This window comes from Genypterus blacodes, unplaced genomic scaffold (assembly GCF_046128005.1).
Source record: "Genypterus blacodes isolate CSIRO-AG114 ecotype Tasmania unplaced genomic scaffold, CSIRO-AGI_Gbla_v1 ptg000015l_1, whole genome shotgun sequence".
Taxonomy (NCBI): Eukaryota; Metazoa; Chordata; class Actinopteri; order Ophidiiformes; family Ophidiidae; genus Genypterus; species Genypterus blacodes.
The window spans coordinates 527,501-543,032 of NW_027466829.1; the positions used below are offsets into that span (position 1 = coordinate 527,501).

Here is a 15,532-nt window from a genome sequence, read left to right on the forward strand (position 1 = left end):
GTGTGTGTGTGTGTGTGTGTGTGTGTGTGTGTGTGTGTGTACGAGCGTGTGTGTGACTATAATGATACCTTCTCCAGATGTCGTCACTGAGCTGCAAGTTTCCCAGTAGCCCCGCTCAAACAGCAGCTCTGTGTGGTGGGAGCGCGGTCGACACACCTGGCACAGTGAGCGAGCGAGAGAGAGCAAGAGAGAGAGAGAAAGAGAGAGAGAGAGACGACCATCGCCAGAGGGACAGAGGAGGCGAGAGAGGAGGCGGAGGAGCAGCTCTGATTTGATTTTCAGACGGCGGCGACACGCGAACCAGCGAGCAGTCATGCATGACCGACGCAGAACAGAGCGCAGAGAGGAAGAGTGAGCGGGGCGAGCGAGGGTGTGCGAGCGAGCGAGCGGAGGCCCGAGCGAGCGGCACTTGACCTCACTGTGCCGCTGACCTCACCGGTTTGTCAGACGGTAATTACAGGCTTCAGAGGAGAGGAGAGGAGGGCGAGAGCCAAGAAGCCATGAGGCAGGTTCATCTGACCGCCTGGGGTTTCTTTTCCCCGTCAACACACACACACACACACAGATTCCCGCTCCCTCTGTGCTGGGAGCGTTAAAGCGAACGCTCTGCACCCTCACACGTGTTCCACCGTTTTAGAATCTCATTAATAACGCTCCCGTCCTGTCCGCTCCTCCGCCACACTGCAGCATGCCGCACCCTGCACAAGGACCTGGAGGAACCCACATGGAAGCAGCCGGAATATTGTGTTATTGCTTTCCTGCACGTATAGAGGAAAGAAGAAAAGGAGGGAGAGGAGAGGAGAGGAGAGAGAGACAGTCTGGCGGACATTTTGGGAGGTTTCCAGGGGTCAGGACAACAAGAGGCCCTATGCTGAAGTTTGTCTATCCCAGCATGATGGCGCTCCATGTACAGGGAACGCTGTCAAGGCTCTTTCCTGCCCTCTCTCTTTCTCTGGCACACACACACGCACACACACACACAGACATTACAGTAACATCCTGCAGTTATCAACCAGGGTAGAATCGTCCCACGCTGACGGGCCGAATTCCTTTCCATCCCTGCCTCGTCTGTCTCTATCTCAAGGATGAGCCATGTTTCATCTCCTTGGTGTGTTTGTGTTTGGGGGGGGCGAGCACACGTTCTTCTTCTTCTTCTTCATGCCTTATCTTCGTCCGGGGAGACAGCAGGCGGTTGCTATCGGCGTGGCGTAGACAAAGCGAGGCGCTGCTCGTCTGCGGTGGGACGCGTGCACTTTCTCCGATTTGTGCTGCTTTTGTTCCACTGAGATCAGATCGCGCCGCGCTTTGACTCGAGTCTGCAGGATCAGTCACAACAAAGCTGCTCAGCCCGCAAACAACTCAGTGAAAATATGTGTGCGCGTGCGTGCGTGCGTGTGTGTGTGTAGCTGCCACAGGGACACACGGCTCTGTGGCTCAGCTGTCTCTCTGGGTGGGTATCATAGTATTTATGACCAGCTGACCTCTGAGGCCAACCCCTCCTTCCCCCCGACCTAAGACGCCTCAAAGCCCCGCCCCTCCCCCGTCACTCACACACACAAACGCCTTCTGACCACCTGAGCGGTCGGCTGCAGAGCCCCCTTCTGTCACTGTTGGAGGGCTGTGCTGTCCTAACCAGACAATTAGCTGTGGACAAAGCAAATACTTGATTAGTGCGGCGACCTCTCGGGCCCCCAGCGCGTCCTCGCCTCCTCCTCGTTGACCCTCTGTCCTTCTAAGTGAATGCTGGGCCTTTACTCTACGTGTGTGTGTGTGTGTGTGTGTGTGTACAGTATCGTGCAGCCTAACACGAAACACATGGACGGTAATGAGCAAACTTGTTGGACGGGGTCGGGGTTAATCACGCCTGCGTCAGGGAGCCGCTCAGACGGGAGACGTGTCCAAACCCAACATGTTTAATAATCAAGCCGGACTTAAACCGGGCTTGCACATAATCAGGTTTGATGAACACGTTGGCACGGCGACTATTTGTAGAGGCGGGCGGAACTTTCTTCTTCTTTTGGCGGTGGAAAAGAGGGGGGAAGGAGCCGAGGAGGCAGCGCTCGGTGCCTTCCTGAAGCTGTGCGCCGCCGCTTTACTGCTGTCTGATGGACTTCCTGTGCCGTCTCAGTCTCTCTCTCTCTCACACACATACACACACACACACACACACACACACACACACACACACACACTCATACACTTATACGCACCCACAAAACCAGCAGCAATCACTCAAGCTACTCACACAACCCAGCTTATATTTATAACACTTTATGTAGAGATGGAGCCGAGGCACGGCAGAATATACGAGTATGAGAAGGAAGGAAGGAAGGAAGGAAGGAAGGAAGGAAGGAAGGAAGGAAGGAGGGAGAGAAGGAAGGAAGGAAGGAAGGAAGGAAGGAAGGAAGGCAGGAAGGAAAGGATCCAAACCATCCTCACAGTCGTCCTCATTTAGCCGTCTTTGTCAATAACCCGAGACAAATTCCTTTTCTGTGCACGCGCCCAAACAAGGGATCGCTTCATGCGCCTCACATTCCAGCACATGCCATCCTTGTCTCTGTCCTGTTGTCTCTGTCCTGTTGTCTCCGTCTGTCTGTTCAATAGGCGGATTATCTCGAGGTTGGACGGGAAACTTGGCTGCCGTCGCTGGCGTGCAGTCCATTATAACCCGGTGCTATCTTTGACTTCACAAGCGCGCACAAGCTGACAGACGGATCCACGGCAGATGTGGCCGAGCGGGCGGAGGAAGAGTGTGTGTGTGTGTGTGTAATGTGTATATGCTTATATATCGAAACTAGTGGTAGGACATCCTGCGCAGATGTTGGAGTGTCAGGCTTACAGGGGAAGCCTTAAGTGTGGGTACGTCGACAAAACAACCACAGACGCAAACACACTCATCAGCGCTTTCAAAGGAAACACACACACACACACGCGCGGTGATTATGTGGAATAAGAAGTCTCTCAAGCCTGCAGCGGAAATGCAGGCCGGCCCGCCGTCCACAGCGTCGACCCCCGTCCACGTCTGTCCCCGTTTATGTTGTTTACACACACCTAGATGTTTTCACACACGCTCCAATCCGCGGTTACCCTCAAAGTCGCCTTGGAAACAGGTTTAAAAGCCACTAACTCTCCGTAAAAACACACCTGGCCTGTTTATTTGGGTCGCAGGATGGGGAGCACATGCGGTGGATCTTATCGGCGGAGACTAAAAAGGGGGCTGAGGGCCGAGGGTGTCCCGTCCTGACAGGATCTGTTTGCCCGTGCCCACATGTGTTCTCCATCTGGCCCCTCGCTCTCCCAAACACACTCCTTCCTCCCACCGACCGCAGAGGGAATTCCAGGAAGCCCGACTGCACCGCTGCTTTGCTCTAAATACCCGGCACGCTCGATCGCTGCTGCGGCTCTTTTAATGACCGCCGTCCCGCCCCGTCCCAACTGACCTCCACCCCACAGGTGAGGTTTAGAGGAGGTGGGGCTTGATACGGAGATGGTTCAGGAAAACAACAGTGTCTTACATGTGAGGTGCGGGTGGGAGGTAGAGAGGGGGGGGGAGATTGAGATCGACGCGCAGTTCGCAGAGAACTCCAACGACGAAAGGGGGCAGATTACATGAAAGAGATCGGTGCTGCGTTAAGAGAGCAGAGGAGGGGAGGAGGGGAGGTTGGAAAATAGATGACCAGGTTTGATAAGAACATAACAGATGGAACGCTCTCAACCCACCAACCGCCACTTTTAAAAAAAAAAGGGGGACTTTCAACCCACGGCGGGTCGGGATAGGGGCGCTGCGAGGCGAGGTGACGTGGGCGAGCCTGTGTTCACATGTCACACACACACGCATTCCACCGCCCCGGTGGAGAGAGAGTTAAGAAAGAAGAGAGAGAGAGAGAGAGAGAGGAGGAGGAGAGCAGAGTGATAAATCAGCACACAGCAGCTGATATCAACGTGCCCTTGAGCAAGGTTAAAGCTGCTCTTACTCATATTCTCACAGTCTGGATGATGTCATTGCCACTCATCCTCTGCTCTTCACTCCTTCACCTCTTAGGTCTCTCTGGACTAAACTCCCCCCAGGCTCCCATAATCACCACATGACTGCATGTCTGTGTTCCCCCGTCACTCATTCAGCAGTCAGTCAACCCAAACAACAGAGGTGTGAACTTGTGTGTGTGTGTGTGTGTAACAAGTCAAACTGTCCAACATCTTGATATATAAGCTGCTTTTACTTTCCCGTCCTCTCTCTCCTTCTTCTTTCTCCTCTATCTTGTTTTGGGGGGAGATGTTGGATGATGGAGGAGCTGCGTCCGAGCATCACGGCCATCTAAGACGCCACTGTTCGCCGCGCGTTGTGAGAAACGATACACAAGGGTTCTATTTTAAGCGTGTAGGCTCTGAAAGCAGACTGGGAGGTCATCGCAGAGTAAAGGCTGTGGAATGTGACGTCTCTACAGAGTGTCTTTGTCCACCGTCATGTTTGCTTACTCCACCCTGCGTCCACAAACACCCGGCACGCAAAGACAGATGAAACACATCTCCCTCTGCCTGAATGTGCCTGAGTGTGCGGGTGTGTGGGTGTGTGTGTGTGTGTGTGTGTGAGCGTGTGTGTGTTTGAATCGTTACAGCGGTCTGTCTTGTATATTATACTAATTTAGAAATGTCAAACTAAAACACGCCGGATTCCTGCGTCTGCCTAATTTATGTCCTTGTTTACGAGCATAAATAAATAACTTGTGCTATCAATCTAGGAGAGGAAAAAAAAGTGAGAGGGGAGGGCGACACACACCACAACGACTTTACAGAAGAGTGTGTTTGCTTTTCTGACGCGATACATCTAAGCTTTGGGCCTGCGCACACTGCTGCTCTGATTCCAGCGGACAAAGAGGTCACAGACCAGCTTCCTCTCTCTCTCTCCCTCTCTGCCCATTTACAAAAACAACAGCTTAGACTTGAAAGGAGAGAGAAAGGAGAAGAAAATAAACCCATCCAGTGTCCAAAAGATGCAGTGTCCTTGTCGGTTGCAGTGATTGGACTCTCCGGATCAGAGGAGGAGACGCCGGACTGCATCTCCATCTTCCCCTGCGTCTCTCTCTCTCTCTCTCTCTCTCTCTCTCTCTCTCTCTCGTCTCTCCGTCCGGCCGCATCAGCGAGACTCCGGCAGATTCCACAAGAGGAGGACGCAGCACGGGGTCATTATATCCAATTCTCCGCTCAGACAAATCTGTTTCCACTTAGGCCTACACACACACACTCTCTCCCGACCCCCTCTGGGCTCTCTCTCTCTCTCCCTCTCTTCACCCCCTCCCCTCCGTCTGCCCATGTGATCCGTTCGTGTGTAATTAAATATTACAGCCGGGCCAGCCACAACATGGCGGTGTGTTTGGGGGGGGGGGTGGAGTGACTGCGTTGGAGTTTTACTGGAGCTCAGGGAGGCGGACGCGTGCCAGTTTATCCCCGCCAGAGTTTAGAACTGTGATGGTTTTGGGGTTAAAGAGGAAGAAAAGCGATCATAACAGCAGCGGCGGCGGCGGCGGTGGGGGTTTGGCGGTTTTGACGTGGAGGATTATTGAAAGTTGACTTTACGTGAGACCTGTGAAATGTAGACGTGCTTTAAAGGCAGAACTGATCCCACCACACAAACATCCAGATTAAAAGACTGGAGGAATGTTTATTTATGGGTTTATGTCCTTTTCTCTCCAAGTCCATATTCTGTAACTTTTAATCAAGACATGTCTGCTGACTTCAATGAGTGAGTGAGAGTGAGGATGGCTGTGCTGCAGCTGTAAGCATTCTAATCTAGCGGAAATAACACACACACGAGCACATACACATACACACACATAATGACTCCACCTGGTTTGTGTCTGCATGGGATTATTATGAAAAATAGACAGTTATCCTCTGTAATTTGGAGCTTTTTTTCCTTACAACTCTTTCTGGGATACTAAAGGGAACATTTCCAGCATTTCCACTTGCGCAGGGTGGTTTAGTTTTAAAGGTCACACACGCACAAAACACACACACATCTATTCCCGGGACAATAGAGACACACCGCAGGACAAAACGAAGTCGTTCCAGCTCGACATTTAAGGTTTATATTCGCCATCACTTCTGGTTTCTGTGGGCTGGACCACATTGTTCCGGGAGAACTGTGAGATTCTGCTCTGCCTTCAGTCAGCCAATCAGCATACAACAACCTCGGTCATGAGTTTTAGGCACAACTGAGTGAAATGATGCTTTTCCATATTAACTGGGCTCGTCCTCTGTGATAGCTAAGACTCTACAGAATTGAGAAAGTATGGAGAAGTGCAATAAAACATCCCTGCCCTGACTTTTAAATCCTAACCTTTGACCTCTGACGCCCAACTCTCAGACCTCAGTACTGTTATTGCCAATACCAGGCTGCAGGTGCATGTGGTGGATGTGTGTCTGAGCCAGGATCCACACTGGGATGATTTGTCGCACAGATCATTGGTTTCTCTCATGCAAACCATTGTTACCATCCAGGAAAAATGCGCTGAGCCGGCCAGTTCCAGGAGTGGAGGAATCCTCCAGCCAGTTTTCCTGCTTCCCATTAGCCACCTGGTCTGCAGCTCCAACCCAGTGTGCCCTCTAAAGCCCAAATCCACCTTTTATAAGGCCCGTGACACTGTGGTGAAGCATGCCAGTGGCTGCCCAGTTTCCCTTTTGAAACAAATCCAAGACTAAAAAAACCAAAGATGCAAAACCCGCAAATACTTCCAAGTGTGCCGGGATTATTTACGCCCGTCCTCTCCATCTTTACTTCCTATGTATCAGTTCTTTCCTCCAAACAGTGCTAGGGAATGACTCATCCTGCTGCATGGCCTGAGATCAAAACACAGACTGGGCAGTAACATTGTTATTAATTACTAAATATACGGCCTATCTAAAAAAAGGGGGGGTTACATCATTCCAGATTTAGCGAGCACATGATCTGTGCTTCATATCCGTGAAAGCATTAGTAACACGTCTTGCCTAGAATAGTTGAAACCCACGCATGTACGCTTACACCCCCACAGCCCAGCGCCTTCAAACACACACATGTGCACAGCTCAGCTCACTGATGGGCGACTGCTTTCACAGCTGGGACCAGACAAGTCTCTCTCTCTCTCTCTCTCTCTCTCCCTCTCTCTCTCTCCCTCTTCCTCTCTCTCTCTCTCTCTCTCTCTCTCTCTCTCTCCCCAAGTATTGAAATGTATCCCAGTAAACACAACACAATAGACTGAGGCTTTACCCGCAGCCATACATTAACACACACACTCTCACAGTTTGTTTGGTGAAGGAAAAACCCTTATTATCCCCTAAAGCTATCTGACTTACAGCCTTAACTTTACACACACTGACCTGCTTACATTTCTCACAGGGGTCGCCCTAAATGAATCCAGGCTGGTTTCCTGAAGCCTGAACGCGTCGGCCGCGTGCCTCCCGTTCATTCAACAGACAAAAATTAATGGAGGGTTCTTCCAGCGTGGTATTAACGCACCGATATGTTCTCCAAATCTGCATTTGATGCAGCTCCAGGTTTGTGGAGCGGGGAGTGTATGGGTGTATTTTCAGTGTGCTGGTTTTCCCATCTGTGTGACCGCAGTGCTGGGCTGCTTTCCCTGCATCTTTCTGCCCGCTGTTCCCACGCCTCTTTCTGGGCTAAATACATATTTAGGGAAATACTGAGCAGCAAATCACATGCCCTGCTCCGTACATGGACCCCCAGACCATTACTCACTGCCTTTTTACTGTATAAAGCTCCAGCACAGAAACTGGACCTCACTTTTTCGCACTAATGCCGGATCACATCAAAGTTTATTTCTCCAGGTAAATCTTATTGAGCGTAACGGCTTTTTACCCCTGCTGGGACTCGGTTTACATACATAGAGACGCAAAGCATAGAGGCGCCCCGCACAACTGTCTGCATCAGCTCCATGACTGTTGGGTTGTTACCATCACAGCTAAACTCTCAGGCTGACACAACATTGCAGAAGTCACACAACCGCTGGTGAAGCCCTGCACTTGGAAAAACTTTTCTGCCAGCTGGACCGCATTTCCTTCTGCATTTGCATGCCAGGCAAGGCATTAAGATCAATAATTACACAGACACTTCCACTGTCCATTAGTAAACCTACTACTCTGCAGTTTAAAATGCCCAACAGTCCTATCAATACAAATTATACCAGGAAGAGCTCACTCATGCTATTTCCTCATGAAGAGAAATTAATGACAAATGGATTCCACTGTGTAGCTGCATTGTGTAGTGCTGTGTAGCCATTTAAACACATTCAACACAGGCCGGAGAGGGCCAAATAGGTTCTGAGGCGTGTGTGTGTGTGTGTGTGTGTGTGTGTGTGTGTGTGTGTGTGTGTGTGTGTGTGTGTGTGTGTTATGGTGGCATGTATGTGTACGTGCTTGTGCGAGTGTGTGTGCATGAGTAATGAATATGATCCTGGCACATCACAAACCCAGTTCCTCTAATGCACTCCCTGTAGACCAGAAGAAATAAACAGATAGAAGATGAAGCGGACTTGAGCAAAATGGCAAAGAAAAGAGGGAGAGCCAAGAGAGAGAGAGAGAGAGAGAGAGAGAGTGAGTGAGTGAGTGAGCAAGCGAGCGAGGGAAGGAGGGAGGGTTTGCAGAATTGTTATTGGAGCCGTAGAAGTCATTGCTGCCTTAAAGAGTTCCAGATGTGGGCGAGCCCCTCTGAGCAGGAGAGGGAATGAGGGAGAGACAAACAGAGAGCGAGCGAGTGAGAGGGAGGAGTGTTTCATCAGACTGGGCCCTGTTTGATCAACCAGCATGGATCCAGGTAGAGTTATAAGATCAGATTTAAGAAGAGAAAGTTGACTTTTTTTCATTTTGTGTACTCTGTTGTAGCGGTGTGTGTGTGTGTGTGTGTGTGTGTGTGTGTGTGTGTGTGTGTGTGTGTGTGTGTGTGGGGGGGGGGGGGTTCTTGGAAGCTGGGGGTTTAGGGTGTGGGGTGTCAGGTGGTAAGGTGGTAGAGGGGCATGTGGCTTGAACAACCCAAGTGTGTGCCTATAAAAAGCTAGGGTGGTCAGAATAATGTCCTGTTGTTATTACACACACACACGCGCTGGTCTTTCTCAACCCAATGACTGAACTCACCAAAAATAGGCGAGTCAAACCCCAACCAAAGGACATCTGGTGAAATACATCAGGTCGGGGGGGGAAACATGTTTTTCCTCTTATGAGTTGAGTCGAACTCAAGCAAACGGCCTGAGCAGAGGACCGGACCACAGCACTGCATCAGACTCTTCTGGATGCGTTCTGATCCAAACCATCTGCTCGTGATGAACGCTAATCAAACCAAGTGGCAGCGGCATTAGAATATGAAGTGTGCTGCATTATTGAAAGACACAGTGTGCTAACGGCTGACTTTGAAAGTTGACAGAGTTTACAGCAGCAACTTCCCTCTCCTCTTCATACGCACGCTCTCCGTGCACACAAACGCAACGTGGATCAATATGAGGCCATCTAATTGGAGAGCAGTAATAATAGCTACATTCTCCCTCTCGGTGGACGCACACGGTTGTGTTGTGCGTGCTCGTGTGCCGGGGCTCCAAGCATTTGTCCCCCCCCCTGCACTGGAACACTGGAATAGGCTGCATGATCACACAACAAAAGGCTATTGTGCTGCAGCAAAAAAAGGCTCTGCTCGAGGGAACTGGTAGTGGGCCACAAACAAAGGCTGGTTACATTGTCCTAACACTGGCTCATGAATCAACTTAACACTGGTGTGCCAAAACAGCCATGGAAAGAGCGCTATGAGTCTACTAGCATCTGACAAAGAGGGACGATGGAGTTTATTGAGGATGAGTGGAAAGGGTAGAGGAAACAACTGGACGGGGAGCAGGATGCACAGCTGGAGGAGGGAGGAAGGAGACGAGGAGTGGGAGATGTGAGAGGTGCATGGAGATGGTAGCTGTGTGTTTATACATGAGGGGTGGAGAACAGGATAAGAGAGAGGGAGAGAGAGGGAGAGAGAGGGATGAGGAAATGGAAGAAGGGGAGGATTTAGGCAAAGGAGTGCAGTCGGCACAGCAGGAGGATGAGAGGTGAAGTCAGCATAAACACAGAGCTGTGTCAACAGACAGGACTCCTGCCTGGGCGCTCGCTGGGTGTAAAGGGCTCGTCCCACCTAAATCATCACTCTGGTTTGACATCACACCAGTAGAACGGAGCGGTGTGTGAGGACTTGGTTGTACAGATGACAGATGAAGAGAGTGGCTGTGTTCAAGTCAAATCCTGCAGTCATAAAAAAATACTTTCTCTGTTCACATCAGAGGCCTGAGCTCTGTTATTTTCCTCTTCTGACAAGTCTCATTAGCAGTGGATCCGTCACACACCGATGCACAAAGAGCAGTTATTGTACCCAGCAATAAGTCTAATAGGCCACAGTTCACCTTTTCCACATACGTGAACTATGAGGGATTGGAAAGAACTGGCCAGCTCTCTGGAAGGAGTTCATGTGACAGACAAACATTGCATCACCACACACACACACACCCAAACATGCACAGAGAACACATTCACACAGGTGATCACATAAGGCCACATTTAGAGCTCTAAGTTCAAAGTGAGGTAACTTACCATTGGCGTTTTTCCCACAGATCAGGTGCTCGTAGTGCTGCAGGACCCCCCACAGCTCCGCGTCATTGTTCACGACCCCCTCCAGGCTCTCGGCGCTCACCGGGGCGCAGGCTGACCCCGAATCCGGGCCCGGGTGACCCCTCTCGGCCATCAGCACACGGGCTCCGATCTCTTCCACCAGCGCCTCCATGCAGGCGGTCAAACATATGGCCGCGTACTCGTGGATGCGCACGGAGATGCGGGTGTCCACCATCCAGCGGAAGAAGCGTCCCACGGAGAAGGAGAGGCCGCAGCGGGCGGACTTGCCTTTCCTCAGCAGCTCCCCGGCGCTCATACAGTACATGGAGATGGCCTTGACCGTAGCAGAGACGCAGTAGTCGGCCAGAGCCCAGCTGAGCACCAGCCTCATGGCGCTCTGCACCTCGAAGCGGGTGCAGCGGCAGTGCATGACGCTCAGCCGCTGAGCCTCTCTGGAGATGCGGATCAGGGCTCTGCGGAGGAGAGCCGACAGACGCCTCACGGCCTCCGGGGAGAACACAGGTGCGGGCCCCGCTTTTGAACCCCCACTCTCGGCCACTTTACGCAGGATTCTCGCCACCTCCTCTTCGGTCCAGGGGAACTCCTCCAGCTCAGGTAAGCGGGGACACTTGGAGAAGATGTCCTCCGGGTCTTCAGGTAGGACCGTGTTGACCGTGTCCCAGCTGTTGTTCCTGCTGTTCATGGACCCGGAGTAGTACCACCAGTTGCCCCGGTGAGGGGTCGTCATGAAGGCCTGGGAGTTGGACTTTGAGGAGGACAGGCTGAGGGATTTGCAGGAGTCTCCAGCTCCGTACCCCGAGTCCAAAGTCAGATCCTCGAGGGTTTTCATGTGGACATTGCTCATGCCGGCCATTATGCACAGCAAAGTTTACCGGGGAGCGCAGAGGAAGTGAGGCAAACCTGGTTAGCGGTCTACCTGTAAGTCAGTGAACCGGTGCTCGAAACTCCCCACCGAGCTGGTTGAACTGGTTACGCTGCGCAACACTTGTCAGACATGCTGCGAAGTTCAGTTCAGTGCGGGGCAATGAATCAGCAGTTGTTGTTAAGTTGCACAAAACAAACCCTTGAATATAGCTCAGCTCTGACCAAAACAAGCCAATATTGTCATTTGTAATCAGTCAGGAAAGCAAAAGCAAAACTAAGCGTCTGCCTCACCTTGAAGCCCCGGATGACGCCGGGATTTAAAACTTTTCCTCCACAGTCTTTGACAAAAACCGCGACGTTTATCCAGTCTTAGGAGACATTAAAAGACAAGTTGCGTGATTTCCGTGTATCAAACGGGTTCTAAGTTGTCGCTTCGCCGTGGAGTGGAAAACTCTGAGCTCCCCTCCGCGCTCCGCTCTGCCGATGAATCAAGGAGAGCAGCCGGCGGAGGAACTGCTACAGATGCGTCAGGGGGGCGGGGCTCGCGCTTGACTGACATGAGGCCACGGCTGCTCCACCACCAATCAGGAGACGGACCGCTTTTACGAGAGCCAATCAGAACGTGCCTCAAAGTTTGGGAAAGAAAGTAAACAAATGAGCATCAAACAAATACATGCCCATACTATGTCTGACCTACATATGAGTTTCCACGTCTTTTCATGCTTTAACATGGCCATTTTGATTTACATTCTCAATTTAATGCAGTTGTCCTTCTACTAAAGCTCAAAAAGCATAGTCCAATCAACAACAAGACCCCCACTTACAATTAATTTATGGGTGGGAGTTCTTCATGAGTTTAATCATTTATTTGTCTGGTTAAGTAACCAACCCTTCAGTCCTCAGTTATCTCCTCTGTGCAGTTGTTACCCACGCATATCAGCTGATGTCTCCCACAACAACCATACAGTGAATCATCTGCAATGCTCTTGGTAACAGTGTTGAGTAAGCGGTTACCTCAGTGTTTGTTTTGGTTCGGTGAGGTTAAGGGCTTCATTGTTAACAGAGTTTACAATCACATTCATTATTACAAGGAACTCAGATGGTATGTAGTATGTGTATTATTATTATTATTATTATTATTCACAACACTTTTTTTGCAGGTATATTGGTCAAACCCCCCAAAATGGAAACCCTTGCTTTCATACACTTATTAAGAAAATCCTCACCGACTTCATTCTGTTTGTTGTTTCGGGTTAGCTGCGCAAACATACCTCAGGTTAAATAAAACAAACATGTTGTATAGGCCTGCGACTCTGCCCGGCATCACTCGACACTCACGTAGACAGCAGGTAGGGCGTGTCCTTACTGGGACAAACTCCAGCACTTTTATGTAATAGATCCAGAGCAACATACACAGACCTAGTGGATGTAGGAAATACTTTGCACTGATCGGTCTATGAAGTGGCAAAAGTGACTCTCCCACACATACTTCCACTCAAGCACCATAGCTGCTGAAACACTGAGAAGAACTCAACCTTCAGGCTGCTTTACCTCCCCATATTTAGGCTGTTAGTCAAAGCCAAGTTACACTAGTATGATCAGAACCAGCACAGGGAGTAGACGACATCAAAGGACATTAGCACTTGCCTCATCCAGACCTCATGTAGCTGTGGTGTGGACAGCACTTACCTCATGGCTTCTCTGTGTGTGTATACAAGCGCAGGACAAAATGCAATGGAACAAGCCAGCCCACCCAGAGCAGAGAGACACAGCAAGGGGATCAACAATTCACAACTCCTGCAAGTGATTAAATGTGGTACAAAAACATGTCAACTCTACTGGAGTACAAAATGTCAGTGTTTCCTAATGTTTACCTTTTCCTCTGCAATAGTATGAATATAACAAAATAAATATCACTTTAAGCAGTTAGCAATGACAGCCTCTGAGTGTAACAGAGGGAGACTGAACAAGTGATGACATCTGTTTTTCCAAATAATCTTATAATATAAGGTAAACAAAACCTAAATCAATGACTGATATATTTGAGTTAGAACTCGGACTGTACACGAAAACAAAATCAAGCACTTTTACTGTATAATGTTGGAGAATTTCAAAGTTAAAATCCTTTATTTTGGCCTCTCGACTATAGAAAAATGATTTGAGGTTTCTAACAACCTCAGAAAATGTTATTTTGACATTCAATTTGTAATGGAAAGAAATCTCCCATAATGCTGCATCTCTACGTGTAAGCCCTCTGAGCCCTGAGTCGTAAATAACATTGGTGATGTGATTCGATCAGTGTTGGAGCGTCTGTATGTACTTGTGTGTTGGGGAGTCATCTACCTCCTCATTGGTAATGTCTCTCTTCTTCTCCTGAGTCACACCCTCTTAATGTGTAGATATATACCATAGATATATTTTCCTCCACAATCTTAATGTAAATCAAGTTAAGGGGCCTGGGGATCTGATCTGTATATTTGAGAAGAGCACCACCAAGTGGCCAAAAGGGGGACATATTAAGAAAAAGTCTCTTGTGGCTGACATAAAGACACAGCCAAAGAACAATCTGGACATAAGCATAAAATTTTATTTGAAAAAAAAAAATCAAAAAAGGAAAAAAAAAAATCAAAAAATCATAATAGGTACAATAAAGGTACAATACATTCGTAAAACCTTTTCTCTACAAAACAATTTCACAGAAATTAGCTTGGAATGTATATTCCTAGTTTTCATTTTATTGTATCTTATATATAGTCTAATTTTTAAACGTGTTTCTTTTGTTCCTTAAATACTCCCATGTCAGTGTTAAATTACGTACAGTACAGAGCCCGTTCCTTGTAGAGAAAAGGAATAGGTCTTGGAGGGCATTTTAACAATCATTTAGACAATAATAAATCAGTAGCCATGTCCAGTCTTGAGCCCTCCAGCTATTCCCCATCAATATAAGTACCGTGTTGCATAAACAGAGGCATTAGGGGCCCAGCCTCCAGCCAAACTAATGGGAGCAGGTGGGTCCTGCTGAATTGCAGCTGCCAGTGAGTCTCCATCACACCTTCTGTTGCCACTCAGTAATCATTTCCCCCTCCCTCCTCTCTATATAGCCACCCGTGGGCCACACTGGCTTGCAATGATCACTTTGAATCATTAAAAGTAACTGTGGCGGTGGCTTTGCTTAGGGCTGACACACAATCTGTAATCCATTAAAGAGAACTGTCAATTCTTTCTCCTTTTTTTTTTTTTTACAGTGTATCTGAATTTACAGTGACATTACAACTTTCTGATAAATAATCTGGTATTTCTGTTTGTCCCTGCCCTTTTCTGTATATTCAAAAATTTGCCTGTAGCCGAACCCTGATAAAGGCACACAATTGTGAAATAGCCATGCCTTGCCGCATCATGGCTGAAACATTAAGTGTTTGTTGGAGCTTTAGCTAAGCTTAAAAGACAGATAAGCTTTCCCCCGTATTGACGGTTAAGTTTTAAATCCCTCAAATCTTAAATTTGAAAACGAAAACTCAGATCAGTAACTGCTCAAAAGCAGGATTGCAATACTGTTCAAATCAAATATTAGAAAGCTGTCTTACTCTTCTTCCCCTTCTGTGACATTCATCTACGTATTTCCTGGGGCACCATGAAGTTAGAGATCTGAAGGAAGGAAACTGTCAGTAGAATTAGAGCGTGTAAACTGTTCACCAATTCAGAGTTAGGGGGCAGAAAATAGCACCCACACGTACTTAGTCACAGAAAAGAAAAGAAACCAACAAACGTTTAAATAATAATCATAATAGCAGAATAACCTGCAGAATAAACTCTGTTAAGTTGTAAACAATAGCTAGCCTTAATATGGGTGTAGCACATGAGACTCTTAAAACAGCAGCAAGGCTATATATATATTCCAACAGATACACAGATTTGTAGGACACTGAAGAAGGACTGAGAGAGGTGGAGGCAAAAATGAGATCGATCAAAATAAGGGGAAAATATAAAGAGAGAATAAAGAGAAAAAATAGATGATGTA

The 15,532-nt window shown here is 48.7% G+C and overlaps 1 protein-coding gene across 1 annotated transcript in view; it reads right to left on the bottom strand.

Moving 5' to 3' along the window:
* abtb2b (ankyrin repeat and BTB (POZ) domain containing 2b) overlaps nucleotides 1–12,032 on the bottom strand; it is a 37,031-nt gene extending 24,999 nt beyond the window's left edge. Inside the window, exon 1 of the mRNA XM_076139440.1 lies at nucleotides 10,612–12,032. Within this exon, the coding sequence (XP_075995555.1) occupies nucleotides 10,612–11,503 (892 nt within the window). The 5' untranslated portion in view covers nucleotides 11,504–12,032. The remainder of the gene's footprint in view (nucleotides 1–10,611) is intronic.
* Between the last annotated feature and the right edge of the window lie 3,500 nt (nucleotides 12,033–15,532).